The 23,595-nt window shown below is 47.0% G+C and overlaps 5 protein-coding genes across 7 annotated transcripts; 2 read left to right on the top strand and 3 right to left on the bottom strand.

Annotated features, from left to right (window-relative positions):
* The first annotated feature begins 270 nt into the window (after positions 1-270).
* LOC108140564 (probable ATP-dependent RNA helicase spindle-E) lies at positions 271-7,946 on the top strand. Its single transcript, XM_017263423.2, has 11 exons — positions 271-525; positions 583-834; positions 3,122-3,852; positions 3,905-4,557; positions 4,777-4,910; positions 4,967-5,556; positions 5,625-5,772; positions 5,831-6,961; positions 7,015-7,136; positions 7,201-7,413; positions 7,476-7,946. The coding sequence occupies exons 1-11, from the start codon at positions 334-336 to the stop codon at positions 7,606-7,608; spliced, it is 4,299 nt and encodes a 1,432-aa protein (XP_017118912.1). The 5' UTR covers positions 271-333; the 3' UTR covers positions 7,609-7,946.
* Positions 1,468-2,692, bottom strand: LOC108140566. Its single transcript, XM_017263426.2, has one exon. It carries the CDS (start codon positions 2,624-2,626, stop codon positions 1,541-1,543), a length of 1,086 nt encoding a protein of 361 aa, XP_017118915.1. The 5' UTR covers positions 2,627-2,692; the 3' UTR covers positions 1,468-1,540.
* Positions 7,947-8,092: 146 nt separating the features above from the next.
* LOC108140563 lies at positions 8,093-18,774 on the bottom strand. The gene is made up of 15 exons (XM_017263422.2): positions 18,452-18,774; positions 17,895-18,094; positions 16,868-17,095; positions 15,426-16,398; positions 14,652-15,042; positions 14,376-14,595; positions 13,715-13,946; positions 13,153-13,655; positions 12,612-12,727; positions 12,432-12,558; positions 12,139-12,375; positions 9,382-9,525; positions 9,132-9,311; positions 8,464-9,062; positions 8,093-8,399 (listed from the first exon to the last, which is right to left on the bottom strand). Exons 1-15 carry the CDS (start codon positions 18,480-18,482, stop codon positions 8,159-8,161), a joined length of 4,422 nt encoding a protein of 1,473 aa, XP_017118911.1. The 5' UTR covers positions 18,483-18,774; the 3' UTR covers positions 8,093-8,158.
* LOC108140565 (arginine kinase) lies at positions 10,268-12,130 on the top strand. The gene is made up of 3 exons (XM_017263425.2): positions 10,268-10,515; positions 10,582-10,832; positions 10,893-12,130. Exons 1-3 carry the CDS (start codon positions 10,507-10,509, stop codon positions 12,004-12,006), a joined length of 1,374 nt encoding a protein of 457 aa, XP_017118914.1. The 5' UTR covers positions 10,268-10,506; the 3' UTR covers positions 12,007-12,130.
* Positions 18,775-19,162: 388 nt separating the features above from the next.
* On the bottom strand, positions 19,163-23,086 carry LOC108140723 (ATP-binding cassette sub-family B member 6, mitochondrial). Of its 3 annotated transcripts, none has more exons than XM_017263692.2 (6): positions 22,946-23,086; positions 22,247-22,621; positions 21,990-22,189; positions 21,602-21,927; positions 21,134-21,538; positions 19,163-20,776 (listed from the first exon to the last, which is right to left on the bottom strand). In XM_017263692.2, the coding sequence occupies exons 2-6, from the start codon at positions 22,544-22,546 to the stop codon at positions 19,413-19,415; spliced, it is 2,595 nt and encodes an 864-aa protein (XP_017119181.1). In that variant the 5' UTR covers positions 22,547-22,621; positions 22,946-23,086; the 3' UTR covers positions 19,163-19,412. The 3 variants fall into 3 exon arrangements, with proteins under 3 accessions (XP_017119181.1, XP_017119179.1, XP_017119180.1); XM_017263690.2 differs by having other exon boundaries at positions 22,247-22,604; XM_017263691.2 differs by having other exon boundaries at positions 22,247-22,577.
* Between the last annotated feature and the right edge of the window lie 509 nt (positions 23,087-23,595).

Below are 23,595 nucleotides of genomic sequence, written 5' to 3'. Positions count from 1 at the left end.
TTATTTGTTTTGCAGGACGATTGTTTAAGATCACAAGGAATGAAAATGCACAGCTATTGCATTAGATATATCTTAGCTGAATGTTTTAATCCGTTTAGTAGAGAACAATAATTAATGAAAAATAGTTTCGTGGCATTGTATTGGTGTCGGGAATACCTTTAATAAAAAGCTTTCAACACCAATGGCGATATGGTATATCGATACAAATCGACTTCAGTATATGCCACCTTTAAGGCCAAAAGTCCCACCACTACAATTTACCGTTTAATTTTAGACACGACGCGGGATTGTGAATTTTTGGTCCGAAGTGTTTTGCTAAGAAAAATATAAATAATGGATGAAGTGATGGATTTCTTCGACTTCTCAAAGGAATGTAAGCGCGAGTTAGCCCCAAAGGGCTACATTAGCAGTGATCCGAGCAAAATGGCCGTGGAAGCCACGGAATCTAAGGTGGTAAAGCGCGAGGTAGTCGGCACCGGCTATGTCGCTGACATCGTAGCGACGGAAAAGCTTCGCCTCAACGGGGTAAGAAATTAAAGTCTGTGTCAGCGTTTTTGTTTATTTACTTGCCATCTGATACAGAATGCCAAGGAATGCCTTCTGAATAATCGCAATCGAACGATGAACGACATGGACGAAATGGATTCAGACGATGAGAAGGAGGACGGGTCCGAAATCCGTCGGGATGACGAGTACTACAAAAAATACAGATTCAATCTAAACCGCGATAAGAGTTTGCCTATCTATGCTAAACGGGAGGAAATCCTGTCGGCCATAAATGCATATCCGGTCGTAATTCTCAAGGGCGAAACAGGATGCGGCAAGACCACGCAGGTGAGCGTTGCCACGTTTTCTGCAGTTTTCTGAAAAGTTGCCAACCAAAAGTTGTATAGGTTATGTTTAAGTAGACTCCAGTTATGGAGGTAAATAAGAGGCACATATATTGTTTTGCTTTGAAGAAAGTTAGTTGATTTTTGACAAATTTTGTTTTTTTTTAAATATGTTATGTTTCTTTAAATATGTTACAGAAATTTGCAAAAGCGAAAGAGCGCATTTGCTAAAGCGGTAGTAAAGATTCTGCAGAACCAAGTGAGACTTCAGCCATATTCCACAAAGCTTTTTGAAAAGTCTTTTCAAAAAAAAATTTTTTTTATGTAATTTATAACAACGGGGAAGAGTCAGACTGCCAAACTGTTGAATAAGAGTTCCTTGATTGATTAGCGTCACTGAATAACCTACATTCTTTGAACTAGGCTATAATTAATAAAAATATAAACTGGATTTACGGTGATTGTTGTCCTTGTTTTTTCGAACACTTCGACATTTTAGCTAATTTATTCTTTGTGATCTCAAATGATTAAGCTAAATTTTTAAGTTAATTTGTCTTGTAACCAATCCTTTAATATTAAAAATAATTGAGCTTCTGTCAAGGCTAGCTTTTTAGAAAAAAAAAAACCAATAGACCAATTATTTAAAAATATTTTATTTTTAAGCTAAAATTAAATTCATTATTCCGTATTTCATCGTTATTTACTGAAGCTTAAGAGCCTAGTAGTTCCTGGACATCTTCCTCTGTGACCTCGCTTTCTTCCTCCTCGTCTTCATCGTCGTCACTGTAATCATAGATCTGATATTCCCGCTGTACATCCTCGGATAATGGCTGTTGAAACACAGTAGCCGAAGACATTCTCCGTTGATACGATTCGTTGACCTCCAGCTCCACTTCGAGTTCCTCCGGCTGGTGCTGCGGCCCCCTTTCCTCCATGCCGTACATGGCCTTGTTTCGCACTTTTTGTCGCACCTCTAACTGGTTGCTTGCAGAAGTTGTGGGCTGCTCCTCATCCTCGGGATTTTTGTTGTTTCCCAGTATCTTTTGAATGTCTGCAAAGACTTCGCGCAGTTGGCCAAAAATTTGAGTGGGCGGCAGAGCCTGCTGCTGACCCGCCAGTTGCAACTTTTGTGCATTATAGGCTGACTCCAGATCACACAATGGCCGACTGGCCAGGTCCAGTGATTGCAGGCCCTCCAGTTCATAGGAGAGGCTGACATTGTTGGGTCGCTGTTGTTTCAGCATCAATGCACTCTGTCTTTGTCGCTTTGCACCCGCTACAGTCTCCAGCCGGTCGTAGTCCACCAAATTGTCCAATCCCTGGCAGTAGTCGAGCGCTGTGAACCGGAAGGCCTGCTCCTGGACGAGGCGCCAAAACATGTAGGCCACCTGCTGGGTGTCCTTCCTCTCCGGGCTGTCATTGCGCAGCTGCAGCACATAGTTGGTTAGCTCCTGCCAGGTGCGAGGTGAGACCTCGATCTTCACGAAGTTTAGGGTGGGCTGCTTGTTGTAAATCACGTAGAGCAAATAAAATCCGGCAATCCTCTGGGAGCGGGAGGCGGCGAAGAGGTCCCCGTTGGTGCGGCGGGAGCATGACAGCCGTTTGGCCACGTGCAGCGCCGTCAGAGTGGTGGCTATCACCTCAGTGTGGTTTGACTGGCCGGAGAAGAGGTGCTGCAGCTGCATTTCCCGCCAGCACCGGCAAAACACCTCGAATTCGCAGTTCTCGCCTTCGTTGACCAGTCGCTGGAACCGGTGCATCAACTCCCAGCAGTCGTCGAAGATATTAAGCTCCATTGCGGGTCTTTATTGACGCCAACTTTGTGCCCATTCCCACACACTCCGAAAATGTAAACAAACCGACTCGGTTCGCCGGTTCAAATGTTTAACAACACTGTTGGAATCTATCGACAAATCGATAACAGTGCTAAAAACTTTTTAAACAAATTCCGTTAAATCTGTATTGCTAAAAATCAAAATAAGTCCAAATATATTTTTTATTTAAAATTATAGCGTTGTGATTAATTTAAAATTAAAAATAATAATAATCAATTATCAAAAGCCGCCGTGAACAAAAAATGTCGAATAGGAAGATTTTGATTTTTTGGAAAAGTTGAGATGATTATTATTAGTATGGATGTATTATTTAAACAAATATTAACAATTTTTTAAATATTGCGCACTTTGCTTCATAAGCTTTAGTTTATTTAGTTTATTGATGCACAAATAAAACCGTTTCTTATTCATCCTCGTTAGTAAATCTAATTCTGAATTGAATTTATTTCCTGCCAGGTGCCCCAGTACATTTTGGACGAGGGCTTTAAAAGCGGCCAATACTGCAACATCGTGGTGACCCAGCCCCGTCGCATAGCTGCCATCTCCATAGCTAACAGAGTGTGCCAGGAGCGCCAATGGCAGCCGAACACGGTGTGCAACTATCAGGTGGGTCTGCACCGTCCGGTGAGTCTGGATGAAACCCGCCTGCTGTACTGCACCACCGGAATCCTGCTGAACAATCTGATACACAACAAGACTCTAACACACTACACCCACATCGTGCTGGACGAGGTGCACGAGCGGGACCAGGACATGGACTTTTTGCTAATTGTTGTCCGTCGCCTGTTGGCCACTAACTCGCGCCACGTGAAGATCATCCTGATGTCGGCCACGATCGATGCCCGGGAGCTGGCCGACTATTTTACAACGCAAAACTTGATTCCGCCGGTGATCAGCGCCAGTCATGGGCGTAAGTACACGATTGAGAAGTTTTACCGCGACCAGCTGAACAGAGTTAAGTGGAAGGAGGAGGTGGACGATCAGTTCGTGCCACGCATCACCGACGACGGCTACAGGGCGGCGGTGAAGATCATCATGGTCATCGACAACATGGAACGGGAGGTCGGGATCCAGTCCCGGCCTAGCTACGACGAGGCCCTGCGCCATGGAGCCGTACTCATCTTCCTGCCCGGCGTCTTCGAGATTGCCAACATGGAGGAAAACATTAATAATATGTTGCAGAATGAGTAAGTCAGCAATTTGAAATAAATTAAGATTTCTTTCATGTTTCCATTGCAGCCAAAACATTAAGGTTTTCATTGTACGCTGCTTCTCGCTAATGACCCCGGAGAATCAACGGGATGTGTTCCTGCCACCGCCTGCAGGTTTTCGTAAGATCATCCTCACTACCAACATCGCTGAGAGCTCCATTACGGTGCCAGATGTGTCCTATGTAATTGATTTCTGCCTGACCAAAGTGCTGGTCACCGATTCGGCCAGCAGCTTCACCTCACTTCGCCTGTGCTGGGCCTCCAAGGCCAACTGTCGCCAGCGTGCCGGCCGTGTGGGTCGTCTCCGGAGTGGTCGTGTCTACCGGATGGTCAACAAATCCTTTTACCAGAGAGAAATGTCTGAGTTTGGGGTACCAGAAATGCTGCGCCTGCCCTTGCACAGCTCGGTGCTTAGGGCCAAGGAGTTGGAAATGGGCTCTCCGGTAGAGATACTGGCCTTGGCTCTGTCTCCGCCCAATCTCTCGGACATACAGAACACAGTACTGCTGCTGAAGGAGGTGGGTGCACTGTTCCCGACTGTGGATGGCGTCTACAACGAGATGGATGGCGATATTACCTTCTGGGGCACAATCATGTCTCGTTTGCCGTTGGACACACGCTTGAGTCGTCTCATTATATTGGGCTATGTATTTAACCTACTCGAGGAGGCGATAATCATATGTAAGTATAAAATAATGATTTCGAATTTAATGGAAAAAGTTTTCGAAACGCTACTTTGTTAAACCTAGTAGTTTAAGGTTAGAAGTAGGTAAGAGTTCATTGAAGTGGCAAAGATAGTTATTTATTTTACTTTATTAGGTGATCAAGACAAATAAGACATGATATATTGGCCAACAAAATGCCAATAAGGTTTTTAATTGTATTAACAACACTTCGCAGCTGCTGGCTTATCGATTCGTGGCTTGTACTTGGACGAAGGTCGCAGGAGCCAAGGATGCGATTCATTTTGGATGCATTACATTTTCGCCGATGGGTCTGGCTCCGACTTGGTGGCAATTTGGCGCGTTTACTTGGTACGTATTTAAATGCAATCATACAGGTTTCAACTAAATATTGCTGCTTGCGACAGACATATCTGAACATGGTCGAAATTGGCCACGAAGACGAGTCTGCTCAACGCTGGGCGAAACGTTTGCACGTCTCCCTGCGATCGCTAAAGGAGATGCACCTGCTGGTCCAGGAGCTTCGTACGCGATGCTCGATTCTCGGTCTGGTCCCGTTTCCAGCTGATCCTACACAGATTTTGGGTGACCGTGAGAAAGTGACGATCCTCAAAGTGATCATCGCCGGTGCTTTCTATCCGAATTATTTTATGCGCTCGAAGGGGTCGTGTGTGGAACCTGATCGCGATGCGTACCAGGTGATATCTGGGCACGATCCGTGTCGCACTGTCTATTTTACCAACTTTAAGCCCGGGTACATGGGCGAGTTGTACACTAGACGCATCAAAGATCTCTTTCTGGAGGCAAAGATCCCACCCGAAAACATCGATGTTACCTTTCAACCCGGTTCGCAAAAGGTTTTTGTCACCTTCAAGCACGACGATTGCAATGAAGACTCATCCAAGCTTGTCAGTGTGCCGGGCAGAATCAAAAGTGAAGTCTACAAGGCGGTCAGAATGAGAATTGAACGCTTGCAGCGCCCAATTCGTATGATGGAGTGAGTGGCTTGTACTTTGCATTACCAATGCTAGTTACTCATTGTGCTTTCAATTCGAAACCTTTTAGTCAACACAACTTTATGAACTACGTCCAGCAGCGAAAGATTGGAGATGTGATCGAGGGTCGTTGGATTCCACCCACAAAGTCCACAAACGTGGAGCTCCTTGCCTTACCATCGGTCTATGACAAGACCATTACCGGGTTGATTACTTGCGTAAGTGGGTTAACAACTGAACTTGTTGTATCTACAATTTCGTTTCCGACTTTTACAGATAGTCAGCTGTGGCAAGTTCTACTTCCAACCCCAATCATTTGCCGAGTGCATTCGCAACATGTCGGAGATCTTCAATGCTCCGCAGCAGCTGCGAAATCATGTATTAAATGCAGGTGCCATCACAAAGGGCCTGATGGTGTTGGCCAAACGGGACAGCCATTTCCAGCGCGCCACAGTGATCCGACCCGAGAACCGCAGCAATCGTCAGCCGATGTTTTATGTGCGCTTCATCGACTATGGAGACTGCCTCTTGATGCCCATGGAGCAGCTTCGCCTGATGCCGGATGAGCTGGTAGGGCAGTTCGGCGACCTGCCACCACGTGTGTTTGAGTGCAGGCTGGCGCTGGTTCAGCCGTCCATGGCAATCAGTCAGAGTTGGCCCAAGAAGGCCAATGATATGCTCCATTCGCTGGCCAAATGCGGTCGCATCGAGATCGAGGTGTACTCGCTGTTCAACAACGTGGCAGCTGTTCTCATCCGCATGCGCGATGGCCTAATCAATGAGAAGCTGGTGGAGCTTCAGCTGGCCCGTCGGGCCGACGAAGATTTCATGTCGCGGAAGGATCATGACTTTCGGACCAGCAGACAAGAGTCTGACCGCTACTTGAGTCCGGCGGAGCGGCAGCAAAACAACGAGGAGTACCTCCGCTACTGCCAGCTGCCCCAAGACCACGATCTTTCACCACCACCACTGGATAGATGCAACACTGTGGTGATGCTAAAGGGACCCTACAGTCCGCTGGAGTCCACCATGTACTCCACCATTCGTGTGGGCATGTGGAAGACTGTGAAAATTGATTGTGCGTCGGTCAATGCGGTGCTCCTGGATGCGGATCCGCAGGATCAACACGATCAGATGATTGTGGCCCACACCACCGTGGAGACTGCCAATGGACAGGCCCTGACCGCCCGTGGAACTACACTGATGCCCAACGTACACGGTTTTGGAGCACTAATGGTCATGCTCTTCTGCCCCACCATGCAGATCAAATGCAACAAAAATTGCACCAAGTATGTGTCTATCTTGGCCGGCTTGGGTTGCGACCCAGTAACCAAGGAACCCTATTTCGAGGAGCACGATATGGTGATCAATTTGGACGTTAACATTCTCGAAGATGATTTGAACCTGGTAAGAGAGAGTCTAAGCTACATATAACTAAGCAATAACTAACTATATTTTAGATCAATCAAATGCGCTATTATATCGATAGCGTCTTTTTCAACTTTAAGGACGAGAATTACCCAGTGGTTAGTGTTAACGAACGTGGTTCTATATTCGCCCATCTGCGCAAACTCATCAATCGGTAAGATTGCTGCAACCAGACATTTTGTATTTGTCAACTGATATAACTTTTGTTTATTTCAAAGCCTTCTGACCAAGGATCGTAGTTACATCGAACTTAGCTCGAGCAGCTCGGATTACCTTTGGGACGAGAGCGACGATCAGCCAAAGCAGGCTGAGCCGTTCGGCAAGCGGGCCATATTCCCCATGCACTCTGTTCCAGAGCTCCAGGAGGAGAATGTCGGCCATGTGCTGCAATTGGTGCAGAGCTGCAACGAGTTGTACAAATGGCGCAACTTGTAAGATGTCAAATATGTTGACGAAAGCACTGCCTAAATTATAATTTTGTTTCTTATTTTAGTCAGGGAGTCTTTGCTCCAATGACATGCAAACTGTGCAACCAGTCCTTGGAATCAGTTCCCCAGCTACGGATGCATCTTCTCACCCAATTGCATCGCGATCGCGAAAAGCAAATTGACTACCGCAAGGAATAAAAATACGTGTCTTCTTAAGATTGACAATAACGAAAAGAAAAGAATTTAAGATTAGTGTCTTTCAAATGTTTATGAGTTCCTTTCTAGCTTAACTAAGCTAAAAAGAAGCTAATTGACATTTGAAAGACACTGGTATTAAATTCTTTTTTGAAAATTATCATTTCTCTGCCCAGTTACCTTTTGATTTATGAAATGTTGTTCTTTACTTTTCAATCATCTGTACAGGAAACAGAAACCAAACGAATTGATCACAATAATTATAATTAACTACCTTTTTCTATGTTTTTTTTGAAAGATCTCGTTGCTCTATATAACTACAATTTGTAACCTCAGTTAAATATATTCTCGTTATTCAAACTTAAGACAGTTGCAACAAATTCAGCTTATTATTTAGGACACAATCTTCAAGTTCCACCGGCAGACTAGGTAAATATTACCAAACATTAACCATTGAAGAAAACAAATAATAGTACAAGCCCTGGGATTTGCATGTTCTCCCTCCACTGGGCTCCATTTCTTTTTTATTTTAGATTAAACTCACACATTATGCTTATGCGACTACAACTACATTGGTGGAATTCTGCAAGGGAACGGGCGTTGGAGTGCTGGCTTCCGCCTCGCAAATCGTATAGTTCTGCATGAGATTGAGGGGCCTGCTGCACAGTCCGCACATCTGGTGCTTGTACACGCCGTAGATCTCGAAGTTGAGGATGTTGTACAGGTCGAATTGGATGGTGGAAACCAGCTGCGTGCACTCCACAATCAGAATGTTTTGCTCGTTCAGTTCCACGCTAAGCGAATGACAACGGAAAAGGTTTACAACACTTAATTTGACTAACTTTGTTTATGCCTTACCGGAAATCGTAGTCGCTAGTCTCGAGGGGCCACTGATACGGCTTCTGGCGCACATCGTGCGGCACCTGGTCCTGGTTTAGATATATGAACACCGGCTCGTCCGAAGGCTGGCTTCTGTTGTCCGTGCGGGAGTGGAAGTTGAAGTAGTTCTGCCCGATATGGACGCGTAATCCGTAGTTGCTGCCTTCTCCTTGGACAGGCGATGGCGTAACGAAGACGGCCATCTGCGGCAGCGGCGAACAGTCGGCCACCAGGAGGGTGAGGCAATCGGCACGCACCGCCATCTCTCTGAGATTGATTAAGTAGTCGTCGAAGGTGTTGATCATGCCATTGATTACCGAGCAGGAACGTTTGAGGCCCGCATCGTAGCTGAGCTCGTGCGAGGCGTCGAACTTGGAGTCCAATTTGTACAAGAAAGGGATCTGGTGGAAGCGCCACTTGGCTCCGTTCACTTCCACCGCGAGCCTGAATTGGTCCTGCGGCGTGTGCATGGAGATGTTGATCTCCTGGCTCATATGCAGACTGTCCACCTTGTCGGCGGACAAGGCGGAGACCAGGTGGTCCAGTCGGTTGGACCACAGCTCGAACCAGGCGGGCATCTATGGGAGATCAGGGTGAGTCAACTCAAAATGCTCAAAATGTGCCCTAACCACATAATGTTCTCTTACATTATTGAACTTCAGGTCCATGTCATACTGTGTGATCGATGTGAAGTTCTCAAAGTTGCTGCGCCTGCAATACTTGGACGTGGGAATGGGCGAGAACTTGAGCACTTCCTTGGGACACAAGTCGGTGTCCGTCAGCGAGATCTTGTCGGAGCGCAGGAAGGCACGGGCGTGCTCCGAGGGCTGTAACGGGATAAAATGTTGTATCTCAATGGAAACCGCTTCGTTGTCAGCATTCAACATTCACACTTACACCAGCTCGGGCTGCAAACTGCACCGTAGAGCCCTTCTCCGGGCACTCGCTCTCCTCCGAGGCCAGGCCGAATACCACATTGCCGTTCAGGGTGTGGGGTCGTTTGGTGAACACCAACGGTTCATAGGTCAACTTGGTGCAGGCCTGAGGAAATAATGCCAATGAGTTGGAATATACAGTAGCGGCAATAGCGGTAAGTGTGCCCAAAACGTTTACTTGACAAACTGAAGGTTATTAAAAATACTAAATCTAATATAAATGAATATTTATATGTGTATAACGGTTAACCTTATTAAAAATCAGGGATTTTAATTTGAAATATGGAGATTTCGTTTTATAACTTTCAGATTGTAATTCGAAATATGGAGATTTCGAGCTTGACTTTAATATAACTTTTATAACTTTCCTACAAATTAACTGTTATCATTATGCGTATGACTATTGTGTGACCTGTATAAAGAGTTAGCAAGTCAACAGTCGACCTGAGTGTCGGCTTGAGTCAAGTAGTGGGCGTGACACCCTGTAAGCTCATTGTGGCTACATTGCTGGCCAAGATACTAGACATTCAGCTAATAAGTGGGGCTGTCAGCCGCAGGAAGGAGACACATTACCATGACGAAACTACAGACAACAGAGCCACAACAACGGCGGCAACGATTAGTGGGCCTACACAACTACACACATCCTGACTGACTGTGCCGCCCCCATGCGTCCGTGCCTGCGTGCCACTTTATTGCACGGCCCGTGCACCCACCCGTGCATCCACTCGAGCAGTTGGCCCACATTCGTGGGTTGTTTGCGTTCCGGTCTCGGACTACTGGAAGGCAGCAAGGCAGACAGGCAGGCCTGGCGGCGCACGTCGGCTCGTTTGATCAATACGATTCCGGGGGAGCTCAGTAGAAGGCAGTCAGTTACGCTACTGTTCGGACGAATTACTCCCGTCGCACATTTTTGGGAAAAAATTTCAATTTTTCTTCTATTTTTTAAGAACGCGTTAAAAAAAATCGGTAAAAAAAGAAGCCAAGTGCTGTCGAATTATTTTCGGTCCCGCCATCGAGAGCAATCACTTTGTGTTGTGTTTATAAATTTATGTTTACTTGAATTTCCCCACGGACAAACTGCAAAATGACTTCGGTAAGGCAATTCGAATGCATCAGAGTGAATCAGCGAATCTGAAGAGATCTTCCGTTTGTTCCACAGATCGAATCGAAACGCGTGCAATATCGGAAGTATCTGGAGCGGGCTGGGGTCATCGATGCCCTGAGCAAGGCCCTGATCAAGCTGTACGAGGAGCAGAACAAGCCGGAGGATGCCATCCGCTTTGTGCGCAAGTTCATGTGCGAGAGTTGCCCCGACGATGCCCAGTACGACGTGATGAAGAACGACCTGGAGGAGGCCAAGACGCACATCTCCAAATTGGAGCAGGAGCTTGAGCGGCTGCGCGGTCAAATGTAAGTGGAGGAGTACCTCATTCAATCGTAGACTTATTACGGTCTGTTTGTACGCCACAGCAAAAAGTCACCGGAGGAGTACCAGGAGCTCACCACCGCTGGCTACAAATCGCTCATGGACGATGAGGAGAATGTCAACTCACTGCTGCGCAAGTACCTCACGCCGGAGCTGCTGGAGGAGTTCATGCTGGTCACCACGCCGGCGCCAGTGGATGCCTACCTATACGACTGCGCCGTGGCCGGGTTCGAGCACCACGAGGCGCCCGTGGGCATATACGCTGCCGATGCGGACAGCTACGACGTGTTCAACAAGCTCTTCGACCCCATCATCAAGGACTACCACGGTCAGATGGACAACGAGAACGATGTGCTGCAGAAGGATCCGGACTTTGGCAATGTGGACGAGATCGAGAATCTAGACCCGGAGCGCAAGTACATCATGTCGGCGCGCATCCGACTGGCCCGCAACATAGAGGGTCTGCCGTTCTTCCCGAAACTCAGCGAGAAGCAGTTCATAGAGGTGGAGGAGAAGGTGCGTGCGGCCACGGAGACGATGGATGGCGAGTTAATCGGCTCCTACCTGACGATGGCGGACATCGATGCCGAGACCCAGGCCGAGATGGTCAAGCGGCACATACTCTTTCAGCGCGGCGATGAGCAGCTGACCACCGCCGGCTGCTATCGCTTCTGGCCGACGGGTCGCGGTGTCTATCACAATCCCGCCGAGACCTTCTTGATCTGGGTGAATCGTCAGGACCACGTCCACATTATGTCAATGGCGAAGTGCGGCGACTTGGGCGATGTCTACAATCGTCTGGTGAACGGACTCGCCGAACTGGAGAAGACGCTGACCTTTGCGCGTCATCCGCGCTACGGAAACCTAACGGCTTGTCCCACCAATCTGGGCACCACCCTGCGTGCCTCGGTCCACATCCGCTTGCCGCTGCTCAGCAAGGATCCCGACCGTCTGATCGCCCTCGCCGAAGAGCTGCAGCTCCAGGTGCGCAGCACCGATGGCGGCGAACTGGCCACCGTGGAGGATGGTCTCATGGACATATCCAATAAGCGGAAGCTCGGTTTCACCGAGTTCGAACTGGTCAAAACCCTGCAGGATGGCGTTGTGGCCCTAATCAACGCCGAGGAAGAGCTCGAAATAGCCGGACAGGAGGGCTAGAGACAATCTGAACATATCCATATCCCATATCCCATACATATCCATATCCGTATCAAGTACAGACAAACAGTAGAAAAACAGGAGCATCTTTGGTTGAATAAATTTGTCCCGTAGTCGAAGCCAATCACTCACCTTCCAGTCCTCCTCGTCATCCTTAGAATTTCGCTGGATTTGACCGATCAACTTGAACCAGTTGGACTTGGTCGAAGCCTGCACATCTAGGGTGATGTTCCATCGGTGGAGAGCGTCCACCTGGTGTGCCCCATCCCCGGCATCCAAGTGGTCTGTGTGCTCCAGCGTTAGACCAATTTGCTTGCCCTTCAGATCTGAAGTCTTCAACACATCCTCGGCACAAAAGTTTCCCTCAATCTAAATGGAATGGGGGTTAGAATAGTGCACATATTCAATTAAATTGTATTTCTTACTCTCGTGGCCTTTTCGTTGTACATCAGCATGGTAAAGTTTCGATCGTGACCCAGGTGAATTGAGCTAAGCTGGGTGAATCCGAATATATACATTAGGGCGCTGACCACCATGTTTCCGGAAAAGCCACTGCAAATATCATTAGTTAGAAAATGCCATGGGATTTGCGACGATGAAGGTACTTTTCTGTGAACTCGGACTTGAGCAGCATCCCTCTGTACTTGATGAGCTCGTGAAGATTAGTACTCATGCCCAGACGTACGCCCAGATCAGGCATTGTGTAGCTGAAGAGTTGGACCTGAAATAGATCGGTTAGTTTTTATTAACTTTTAACTATTACAATAAATCATAAATATATCCTTCTTTGTTCAAAATGAAATCTTTGTATATAAAACTGGCAACTTTAATTTAATAATCTATTAAAATGTTGCTTTATTCGATCCTAATAGCATTAAAATGATTTGATAAAGTGGTTTGGTGGCCAATTAATTTCTGCCCGAGATATATAATAATATGAAAAATTGGAAATTTTTTTGGATCGATAGCTTTTTACTATTTTGATTACTAAAGTCAAATTTATGTTTGCTCTAAACTGTTCATTGATATATTATATGTAAAACTGTACCCATAAATTTAATTAAATTTATAAATAAATATTAATGTTAACTATTATTTTTATTCAAGTTTTGGCATAGATCTCATCCTCAAGGGAAAACTACTCACCACATCGTTTCGACTCTCGGGCAGCATGATCTCCTCGAAGGGCACCGTGGCCGTCTTGGTGATCAGTCCCCTGGTCTTGGTCACCGCCCGCGACTTAAAGGAGAGGCCACTGGTCAGGTTCTGGGGCCGGGAGAAGGAGTAGCGCCGGCACTTGCTGCCGCTCTCGTTCAGATGCAGCTCGCTGCTGAAGGGGATATAGATGAGGAAGCCCTGCTCCCGGTTGATCTCGTGGTCCAGGTTCAGGAACGGATTGTAGCTGCGGCTGCGCACCGAGGCGTACGACGAGTACCGGGCGTCGATCTCCAGCGTGTGCTTCGTGATTGGCGGACTGCGCTGCTCCGTAATGTTGCCCCGCAGCGAGGTCAGCACGGTGGTCTGCAGCAGCACGTCGGAGGAGGTGCCCAGCACGGTGGGCACGGAGTAGCGGTTCATGAACGGCCAGCGCACCGTTTGCATGTTGATGTGGCTGTCCGTCCGGATAATCTGCTGCATTCGCTCCAGAACTGTGGACAAATTGTTGTGTGAACTGCTGATTGGATTTGGTAGCAAAAAGGGAACTCACTGTTGTCGTAGGTCAGCTGCCGGAACATCCGCTGATTGAGGTAGTAGGACAGCACCGTTTTGCCCTCCATCTGCAGAATGAACTCCAGGTGCAGGTCCTTCGAGCTGATGATCGGAGCCTGCAGCATGGCCAACAGCGCCTTGATGCTCTTGAAGGTGAACGGATCGCTGCCATTGCGCGACTGCATCTTGTTCAGGATGGTGTCTGGCAGGCCACGCGCCTTGATGTACAGCTGAAAGGGGGTGAGGTTGTTTAGATATTATTATATTAAAAATAATTTAAACTCTCTCTTGAAAATATTAAAGTTGGTCTTCCTCAAACCCTATCGTCTGTTTATCTAATCCCACCGAACATAACACTCCAATTATTACCAGTCGAACATAACCATTTAAATATATAACACATAACAAAAACTTTTATTTAAGTTTAACTAAACAAACAATAGAGGCAAAGAAATTAAAAATTAAGACAATAAAGGAATATTTCATGAAAAGCCTCTTGTTTCTAAAGTTCCTAGTAGTTTTAGGTATTAGATAGCATTAGATTAATTAATACAACTAATTAAACAAACATTTATTTACAAAACTTTTGATATTCATTAAATTGTCTCACTTTAAGAAAATTTCAAATAATTTTTGTTAACTTCTAGAGTACAACTCACCGCCAGTTGACCTGTGAACTTGCCCAGAGCCTCGGTGTCGAACTTGAAGAAGGCCACCACTGGCATGTCCGATTTGGGATCGCCCACAAGGAAGACCTGCAGCATGGCTCCGATTCCGAACTTGGAGTCGCGATAGTCGAAGATGTAGTTGCCAGTGACCCAGTAGCGTGACTCCGGTTTCTGGGGCAGATGGCGATGCATGTAGGACAGCAGGCGGCGTCTGGAAGCAAGAGCATTAGACTTGGATGGATGGGGTAAGTGGGCGGGATGACTTGCAGGTGCTGGTAGCAGGGATACGTGGTCTCCGAGATGCTCGTCACCGTCGTCCTGTAGTAGTTGATCATGTGCGGGTCCGTTTCGCTCTGGATGATGCGATGGATGCTGATCAGGCGGGCAGCCGTGGGGTTCGATATCAAGAGCAGAGTAACCGCGGCCACGCGCAGCTCCAGGCTGGCGTTGCGAGACTCGAAGATCGGCCAGTAGACCTCGTAGATGCGCTCCGCACGCTTATCTGACAGGGCCAGAGTGGTCCAGGCAGCCTGGAACTTTAGGTCCTCGTTCTCGTTGGGATCCTGAACGATGGGCTCCAGATAGTTGGCCACGTTTCCCAACTGCAAGTTGTTCAGGCCCTGCAAGTATAGCATCTTCTGGTCGAAGTCGCGGTCGCCTGTTCCGCAACAGAGAAATCGAATGGAGATTAGTTACAAATTTGATGTTTGGGGCAATCAATATCTTAGTCGCTTCGTAGGCTTTAAAAAGTTTTAATGATATAATTTATGCGATGACTGTGGGCGAAAAAATTGTACGCGAATTCTTCAGAATTAATGGAAAAGTCTTTAGAGAATCTATAATATTAACAGGTGAGTAACTTACTTTATTAAGAAATGGTATAAATATTAAATGAAGTAAATTAAATAATTTATACAATGACCGTAAGAGATACAAAATTTTTTTGCAAATTAGAACAAAATTTGGAAGTCCTATATGTAATGCAATTTTAAGCCGTTAGTAGAGAATCTATAAACATTATTAGCTTTTCGGGCCACTTACTTAGATAGGCGTTGAAGTACTTCTGCACGTATTCCTCGAACTTGTCCTTGTCAATGCCCTTGGCCACATATACATTGTGGATGAGCGTGGCAAAGCTAAGAATCGCCGCCTGCCGCACATCTGGACGACCAGGTCCGATATTAAAGAAGTCATTGCACTTTTCCAGCAGTTCGGCCGAGAGCTCGAAGATGTGGAAGGGCATGGGTATGAGCAGTTGCACAGCCACTTGCGGCTTGGTCAACTTGTTTATCACCAGATGATGGGTGAGGAACACGGAGGCTTTGGTGCCAATGCGGGGAATGATTTCGTGGAAGATGTTGCGTATGGTCTCCTGGCGGTACGAGGTGCCGATGTCCACCTCGCGGTAGAGTTTTGTCAGCGAGTCGAAGTCCATCTCGCTGAGGAGCTTGATCACATCGGAGAGCGTGGAGTCATAGGGTTCGGAGAACTTAAACTCCGTGGTCTCGAGGCCCTCGGCCAAGCTGTCCAGGAGTGTGCCCGCCTGGGCAATCAGCGTCTCCTGCTGCTGGGGATTTCGTCCGCCAGTCGGATCGTTCGGATCCAGCGGCTGAAGCTCCAGGTTGGACGGTTCGGCCGCCATTGAGGTCTCAATGTCGATGGCGTTGTCGATGGGCGACTCGTTGATGAAGTTCAGCATTAGCTCCGAGTTGATGAACTGCGCCTCCCCCGTGGACTCGAACGTGTGGATAAGGGTGGTGCCCTTGGCGTGGGCCATGCTGAGGAAGTAGCCCGTCTCGTTGTGCGGTAGCATTCCGTAAATGGCCTCGTTGCCGATGATCACACTCTTCTGGTGGTCGAACTCACACGTGTTCGGCGGCACGTTGCTCCGGGTTATGTGCACCGCCTCCGAGTAGGGCTTGCAGGTCTTCAGCTCCGGCGTCTTGCGGATGGAGATGTAGTTGGTCCGGTTGGACACGAAGTACTCCGTGCGGCAGGTGCCGTGGATACCCAGCTTCCGGGAAAAATTAAAGTTATCAGTAGGAAATTCTTCGTTGCAATAGTTAAAGTTATTCAAATAATCAAGGAAATAAAGGTCTTGTATCAAATATTATTTTAGGTGATAAATAGATTTTCTTTTCAGTAAAGGCAATATTACAAAATACCTTGAGACATATTTAGGGATTACAAAATAATAATAATTAAAATTATATTGCAGAACCTTTTACAATTTTTGAGGTAAGATAAGAAGAGTTTCTTACAACGCAGAGTTATTTATTAATAATTTGTGTTTTTTAAATAATCAAATACATTTAAAATTTAGCAAAGCACTTTTCAATAAAATATTATAATTTATATTGCAGAATCGTAACATAAGAAGATTTTAATATAATCAAAAGATTTGTATAAATCTTCACAGTATTTAGGCGGCTATTTTAAAATACGTTACGATTAAATTACAAAAATCAATTGTAAAAACCTACCTCATCCACGACGAAGGCCCCGCTGGACTTCATCTGGAACTGCAGGACCGAGGCGATGGCCCGCTTGAAGTTCATGCTCCATATGGGATCGCCCTCCTTGAAGACCACATGCGTGATGGCGCCGTCCGGGGTGAGGGCGATCTTGAAGGGCTTGTAGGGCGGGTACATCTCCTTGTTCTGGAGGAATTTCTCGCCGGAGTTGTTCAGCGTTACGTCGTCGATGACCAGCTGTGGAGGCGATGGGAAAAAGCGATTAGCCGGGAAAGCCCTTTCTAATACGCACAATGCTGTAATCTGCGATTGGGTGTTGGGTCGAGTCCAACTGAACCGCCTGATAGCCGTTTATCTGGCAAACAGAAATTAGTCAGAGTCAGATCGGCTTTCATATGGTGCACACATGGACATGCCTCCGCCTCCGCCTCTGGCTCTGCCCATTGCTATGGCTCTGCCTTTGAAAGATCCCCAGATGGCTGATAAGCGAGGGCTACTCCTAGAGTAGCGCTCAGTCAAGACAATCAGAGCTGATTGACGAAGGAAGGACGGGAAGGGAATGTGTGTGTGCTGTGCTGTGCGCCTCTGTGGATTGGCATTATCTCAATGGGGCTCAATGAAAGAAGTTCACAGCCGAGTTCAGTTCATTGTGGGCACTCCACTCCGAGTTGCTCGCTGTGAAAGGTTAAATTGTCTTTAATTCATCTGCGAATTCTTCTTCGTCTGCGCAGGGCGAGAAGAAATCGCTGCAACGGGGGCTGTGGAATACGCCGATTGAATCGTACAAATTGATAATGAAATCAATTGATTGGATTTTTCACTGATTTACGTGTGCGTGTGCTTGTATATAAATAAAAATGAATGTACGTGTAGTACATAAGCGATCACAAGGCAATCTGTCGCATCTTTTCGTATAAACAACAAACAAAAATATTATTTTAAGCGAAGTGGAATTAATCATCGACCGGGTCGCGGGAGATCAGCCGAAACATTTGCCAAGAGTTCCTGCCAACGGAACTGATCCTAGACAACTCACCGCCGCAGCCATGACCAGTTCGCTCTGCCGCTGGAGCGTCAGCTTGCCCCGCACTGTCCATCCGGTGGTGGGTGGCGCCGGGTGACCCTCGTCCAGGGCCTTGGCGCCCACGAGGATGTTGCCCACGTACTCGTAGAGCATCTGTTTGTGGTGGCCAATGATGCTGAATGCATGGCCGGCGTCGAAGATCAGGAAGAGATCTGCCGGATAGATAGATAGATTTCTTGAAATTGAACTTCAATTTTATGGATGCTTTATTGCCAGATCGCCAGACCGCCAGCCGACTTCACCCTCTTTCGCTATGTCGCATTCCCGCGGATGGGCAATAAACTCTTCAATTATCAATTGAATTTCTTTCTTATATATACTAAATGTGCATGTGTACCATATATATATATTATATATACACATATGTATGGAAATGATCGCAAAACGCTTTAATCAATGTTGCTCCTCGGCTTCTTTTTTGATGTGCGCTCGTCAATGAATAATTACGTCATGGTCTTTAATTAGTTTCTGATACAGTTGGGATTATCAACTACGTTACTCTCACGTACACACGAACACGGAGCACTTGAGTCGCCTCATGGCCTGCTGCTTCCTTCCGAGGTCGAGGTACGCGTTTTCTCACAGTTTTCCGGTTTTCCGACGGTTCACTCTGCCCGGCCACAGTATCTCGGCCGTAACTTTAGGCAGTATATATATATATGTTAATATAAAACACTATATATATTTAATATATAGAAACGCCACTGTGTATTATCAGATATGTTTCAAAAAATGCCGCCGCTTTTCCTGCTTTATCGCCAACGCGTCTAATTCCCGTAGTACAGCTCGACGTCTTTTCGGTTCGCGATCCAAACTCGGACTGAGAAGCTGCGAGCGGACCTACCAGCCGGATCGCTGGCCTTGCTGGAGGTTCCGCCGATAAGCATCACTGCTGGGAAGAGCAGCTTGGCTCTCTTATAATCTGTGGGAACTACTCTTAGGAATGGTCCTATAAATAGATTTTGACGGCGTTCACCAGCACAAAGTAACACTGGTTAAACAAAAAGGATACTTATTCTAAAGATTATGGAAAAAAAAAACCCCTATAAACATAATATAAGTAATATATTCTTATTGACTATTACCAATACTAATAATATTAATATGCCAAAAAATAGTTGTACAATTTCCTATCTGTTAATGAATACATTTAAATTCAAAATTCATGTTCGTTTTGTACACCTCCAAATATCCAAAATTCAATGAAGAGTTATTGGAAATAAGGACTAGAAATACACAATATTGCGCTATTTTATTTGGTACCATGCACATTCAAAACTATTATTTGCAGCGCACTTGGGCTGCCACAGATTGTCTATAAAAAACTACGTTATTTATTAGTATAAGAGTAGCGTATAAGGTTACTTATAGACGAACTTAGACTTTGCCGCACTGTTCATACGTATAACAATATACCACAAATCACATGGAATCAGGAATAACAGAAAGTATTTTGTGGGTGTCTTAAGCCTAGCGTGCTCCCCCATGAGCATGTCCTGCCCTAAAGTGCGCTCCTCCCGCTGCAGCACCACTGGGTCCAGCGCCTCCTGAACTGCGTTTCTCCGAGCCCGACTCTGCACCGGCGTCTCCGTTGTCGGAACCACTCTGCTCAGCATCCAGGTTCTTCAGCTGCTGCTGCCACATGTCCGCATAGATGCCATCCTGCCGCAGGACGAGCTCCTCGTGCCGACCGCGCTCCGCAATGCTGCCCTGCTGCAGCACCAGGATCTCGTCCGCATGTATGACGGTGGACAGTCGATGGGCCACGATGATGGTGGTGCGGTTGGCGCACACTCTGGCCAAGGCAGCCTGAATGTTTCGCTCTGTGTGCGTGTCCAAGGCGGATGTCGCCTCATCCAGGAGCACGATGATGGGCGCTTTGAGGAGCGTCCTGGCGATAGCCACTCTCTGCTTCTCGCCTCCACTTAGCCGCAGGCCCCGCTCGCCCACCTTCGTCTCGTAGCTGTCCGGGAAGCTGAGGATCCTGTCGTGTATGTCGGCGGCACGGGCAGCCTCATAGACGGCCTCGTCAGCGGCGCCTAGCTTGGCATACTCAATGTTGTAGAAAATGGTGTTGTTGAACAGCACGGTGTCCTGGGGCACCACTCCAATGGCCTTTCGCAGGCTCTGCTGCTGCACCAGCTTGATGTTTTGTCCGTCAATCAGGATGGCTCCCGTCTGCACATCGTAGAAGCGGAAGAGCAGCCGCATAATGGTGCTCTTGCCAGCGCCAGAGGGTCCCACAATGGCCACCGTCTTGCCGGCGGGCACAGTGAAGCTCACGTTGCGCAGCACAATCTTCTCCGGCGAGTAGCCGAACGTCACGTTGGAGAACTCGATTGCACCGCCAGCTGTGAGGAGCGGCGAACAGCCGGGCGCATCCACAATATCCTCCTCCTCGCGCAGCAGGTCGAACATGTTCTCCATGTCCACGAAATTCTTCTGAATGGCCCGGTAGTAGGTGCCGAACCAATTCAGCGGCATGTACAGCTCCATCAGGTAGGTGGAGAAGAGCACAAAGTCGCCCACGGTGAGCGTCTGCTGGTGCACCACCAGGTACACGCAGAGCAGCGATCCGGCCAGCAAGCCAACGCATAGGATTATATTCTGGGCGGTGTTCAGCATGTTCAGGGTCAGCATGGAGAGGAACTCCTCCTTTTGGTACTTGAGAATGGCCTCCCTGTAGCAGTCCACCTCGTAGTTCTCCGCTCCGTAGTACTTAACAGTTTCGAAGTTCAGCAGGGAGTCCACGCTGCGAGCCCGCTGCTCGTTGTCCGCCAGATTCATCCTCCGCTGGTACTTGGTCCGCCACTCGGTGATGGCAATGGTGGAGGCTGAAAAGAATATGAATTCAGTTTTATATAAAATGCTAAATTCATTACGTTTTGCGAACTGTTCTGGGTTTTACGTATCAAATGATAATAATTTATCATCGATTTCATTATCTGGCTGGGGGACTTATAATAAGTTTGATTTATCGGCAAAGTCTTTTCAATTGGGGGAAGGAAACACCATCATGCTAAGGTATAACAAATTTTAAAGCCCCTTAATAGCACTATCACAATCGTTCAAAAAGAACCCCTTTACATATTTGTGTTGTAAATACATAATATTAAGTTGTTAAGTGCCATTGACAACTAACAACTAATAACCAAAACAGTTCTATCTAATATATTAATATAGTTCCTTACCTATATACAGGAACATGGTGAGGAACACGATCAAGCCGAACCACCAATTGAAGGCGTAAATGAAGTAAGCCACTGCCACGAACAAATCCAGTATGGTGGGTGCAATGGAGAAGACGATATAGTTGAGCAGATTGTTGATGGAGTCCGTTCCACGATCCATGACACGCAGCACCTCGCCGGTCTTCCGTTGCAAGTGCCATCGCAGGGAAAGCTGGTGCAGGTGCCGGAAGAGCTCGATTTCGATCTCGCGGGTCGTGTACTGCTGCACCCGTATCCAGAGGAAGGTGCGCAGGTTATTGAACAATCCCATGGTGCCGGTGCCGCCGCCCTGGAGGAAGGACAACGCCACATAGACCAGCACATAGTCCCAGCGGAAGAGGATTGGCGCAATGGTGAGACTGTCCACTGTGAATTCAGGAGATTAGCAATGCACGACTGAGCTCAGCACTCCCGCCAGCCCTGACCTACCCAACTTCTTGCGATAAATCGGCAAAAACAGCTTTATGACTCGACCGGACAGCAGCAGGAGAATGCACACGATGACGGCCAATTGCAGGGCCAGATTCTTGCGGGGCCAAAGGTAGGGAAAGACAGTGCTCAACTTGCGCCAGCCATTCCGGAAAGCCGAGCCCGTGTGCATGTTTCCTTGCGATTCGTTGGAGGATTCGTTCTCCAGCCGCTCGTGCGGATTGTAAGGCGCCATGATGCCAGGTGCCTTCAGACCCAAGACAAAGATGAGCAGGGAGCAAAGGAAGCGCGTGACAAACAGGCCCATCTCGATTTGATCCTTGTTCCTGATGGTGAGTAAAAGATGTAGTTTAGATTAAGGTCTTGGTAGTTGACACCATTCCCCTACGTTTTCAGATGGAACCACCAGTCCTCGTGGCGCAAATTGATAAAGGCCAGCGATTCGTTGATGAAAGCCAGGGTCCAGAAGAGCAGCAGGATGAGTCCATGTCCCCGGGTGGGCACCGAAGGCAGCTGGTAGTAGCGCTCCTTGAGAATCAGACAGATGCTGAAGGGGTACGAGAAGCACACAACGCAGGTGGACAAGATCTATCAGAGTGGAAGGCGGGTAAGTAAAAGTGTTCTCTTAAAGATCATCATACTCACCATATAACCGTACACCGCACTATCCGGATAGATGCGTGCGTTCATCAGGAATCGCAGGGCGGCCAGAACAGGGAGCAGGCACAAGAGGAACAGCTGCAGGGCGAACAGGCGGGACTTGGAGATCTGCGTGGGATCCGTGATCCGGGTGGCGTACTTCCGGTACATCAGCAACTGGATGCAGCCGAAGAGGAGCAGAAATCCGCCGTACACGGCCGGGCCCACGGTGTCCATGAAGCAGTGCGAGATGCCATGCTGCGTCCACACCTCGCTGAGGGTCACGTTGGGCGGGCAGTACAACATGATGGAGCGCTCCTGTTCCTATTCCGGGATCCTATGACCAGACAGACGGAGAAAACAACTGCGGAACGATAAGCTCTGATAGAAACGAGTCAGATAAAGTGGAGCTGTGACTGAAACAGCTCGGTGAACACAATTGCTTTGTTTTATGGTGGCCGCAATTTTGCAATTATTCATCCAAATTATCACCCGCCCCCAAAAGGGAAATCACGTTGTTTTTCTCTAGGTAAGCGGTGTGCAAATTGTGATTATAATATTGGTATAGAACTTTTAGGGCACGGCACCAAGGAATCCGACGTTGGAACCCGTGGAAACTGCAATTCATTCAGCCCATTGGATATGCTAAATTATGCAACGCTACGAATGCTCGATGGGACCGTGTGTACTCTAGTTTCCGCTTACCCGCTATGAAAGTCACGTAGTTGAGGCACCACTGTAATCAGTATTTTACCAGGTGATAACTGAATTAACGGAAAACTGGCGGACAACTCCGGCCGACTCAACAATCAACAAATAATCTTGGCCCAAGGGTTTAGTGTGGCCGTCTGCGGATAGCTTGATTATATCAACTTGCTTAGATGATTGCGGGTAAGTTTAATACCAATTTGTTTATATTTTTCATGGCTTTAGCGAAAAATTGTCACAGCTAAAAAAATTAATAAACGATATGTTTGAAAGTTTCTATTTAAAATCTTATGGAAAAGGGAGGTGATAAGAAATGTTCTTATCGCCACAGGAAAATGGTAGTGACCGCGTACGGTCCTACTATTTTCCAGCCCTGATTTAAGTTTGGCGCTTGTCTGGATTTTCAAATCCGTTTTCTTATCAATTTTTAAATATAACTTATTTGAGCAACAGTCTTTTTAATAAAATAAACATTAATCGGTTAACTGCAGTAAATAGCCTTTTTCTTCAAGAAATATTTTAAATTGTAGGATATTTTAATCTTTCTACTCTATTCATACTATAATATTATAGTTAATATGAAAAACATTGAAAGTCATAGGGTAATATTCATGTTGTTTTTAAAGTCTTTTTTAAAATTAGTTTAT

The sequence above is a fragment of the Drosophila elegans genome, unplaced genomic scaffold, assembly GCF_018152505.1.
Source record: "Drosophila elegans isolate 14027-0461.03 unplaced genomic scaffold, ASM1815250v1 contig_476, whole genome shotgun sequence".
In the NCBI taxonomy this organism is placed as follows: domain Eukaryota; kingdom Metazoa; phylum Arthropoda; class Insecta; order Diptera; family Drosophilidae; genus Drosophila; species Drosophila elegans.
Note: the sequence above shows the minus strand (reverse complement) of the source record. Positions and strands in the feature narration are given on the sequence as shown.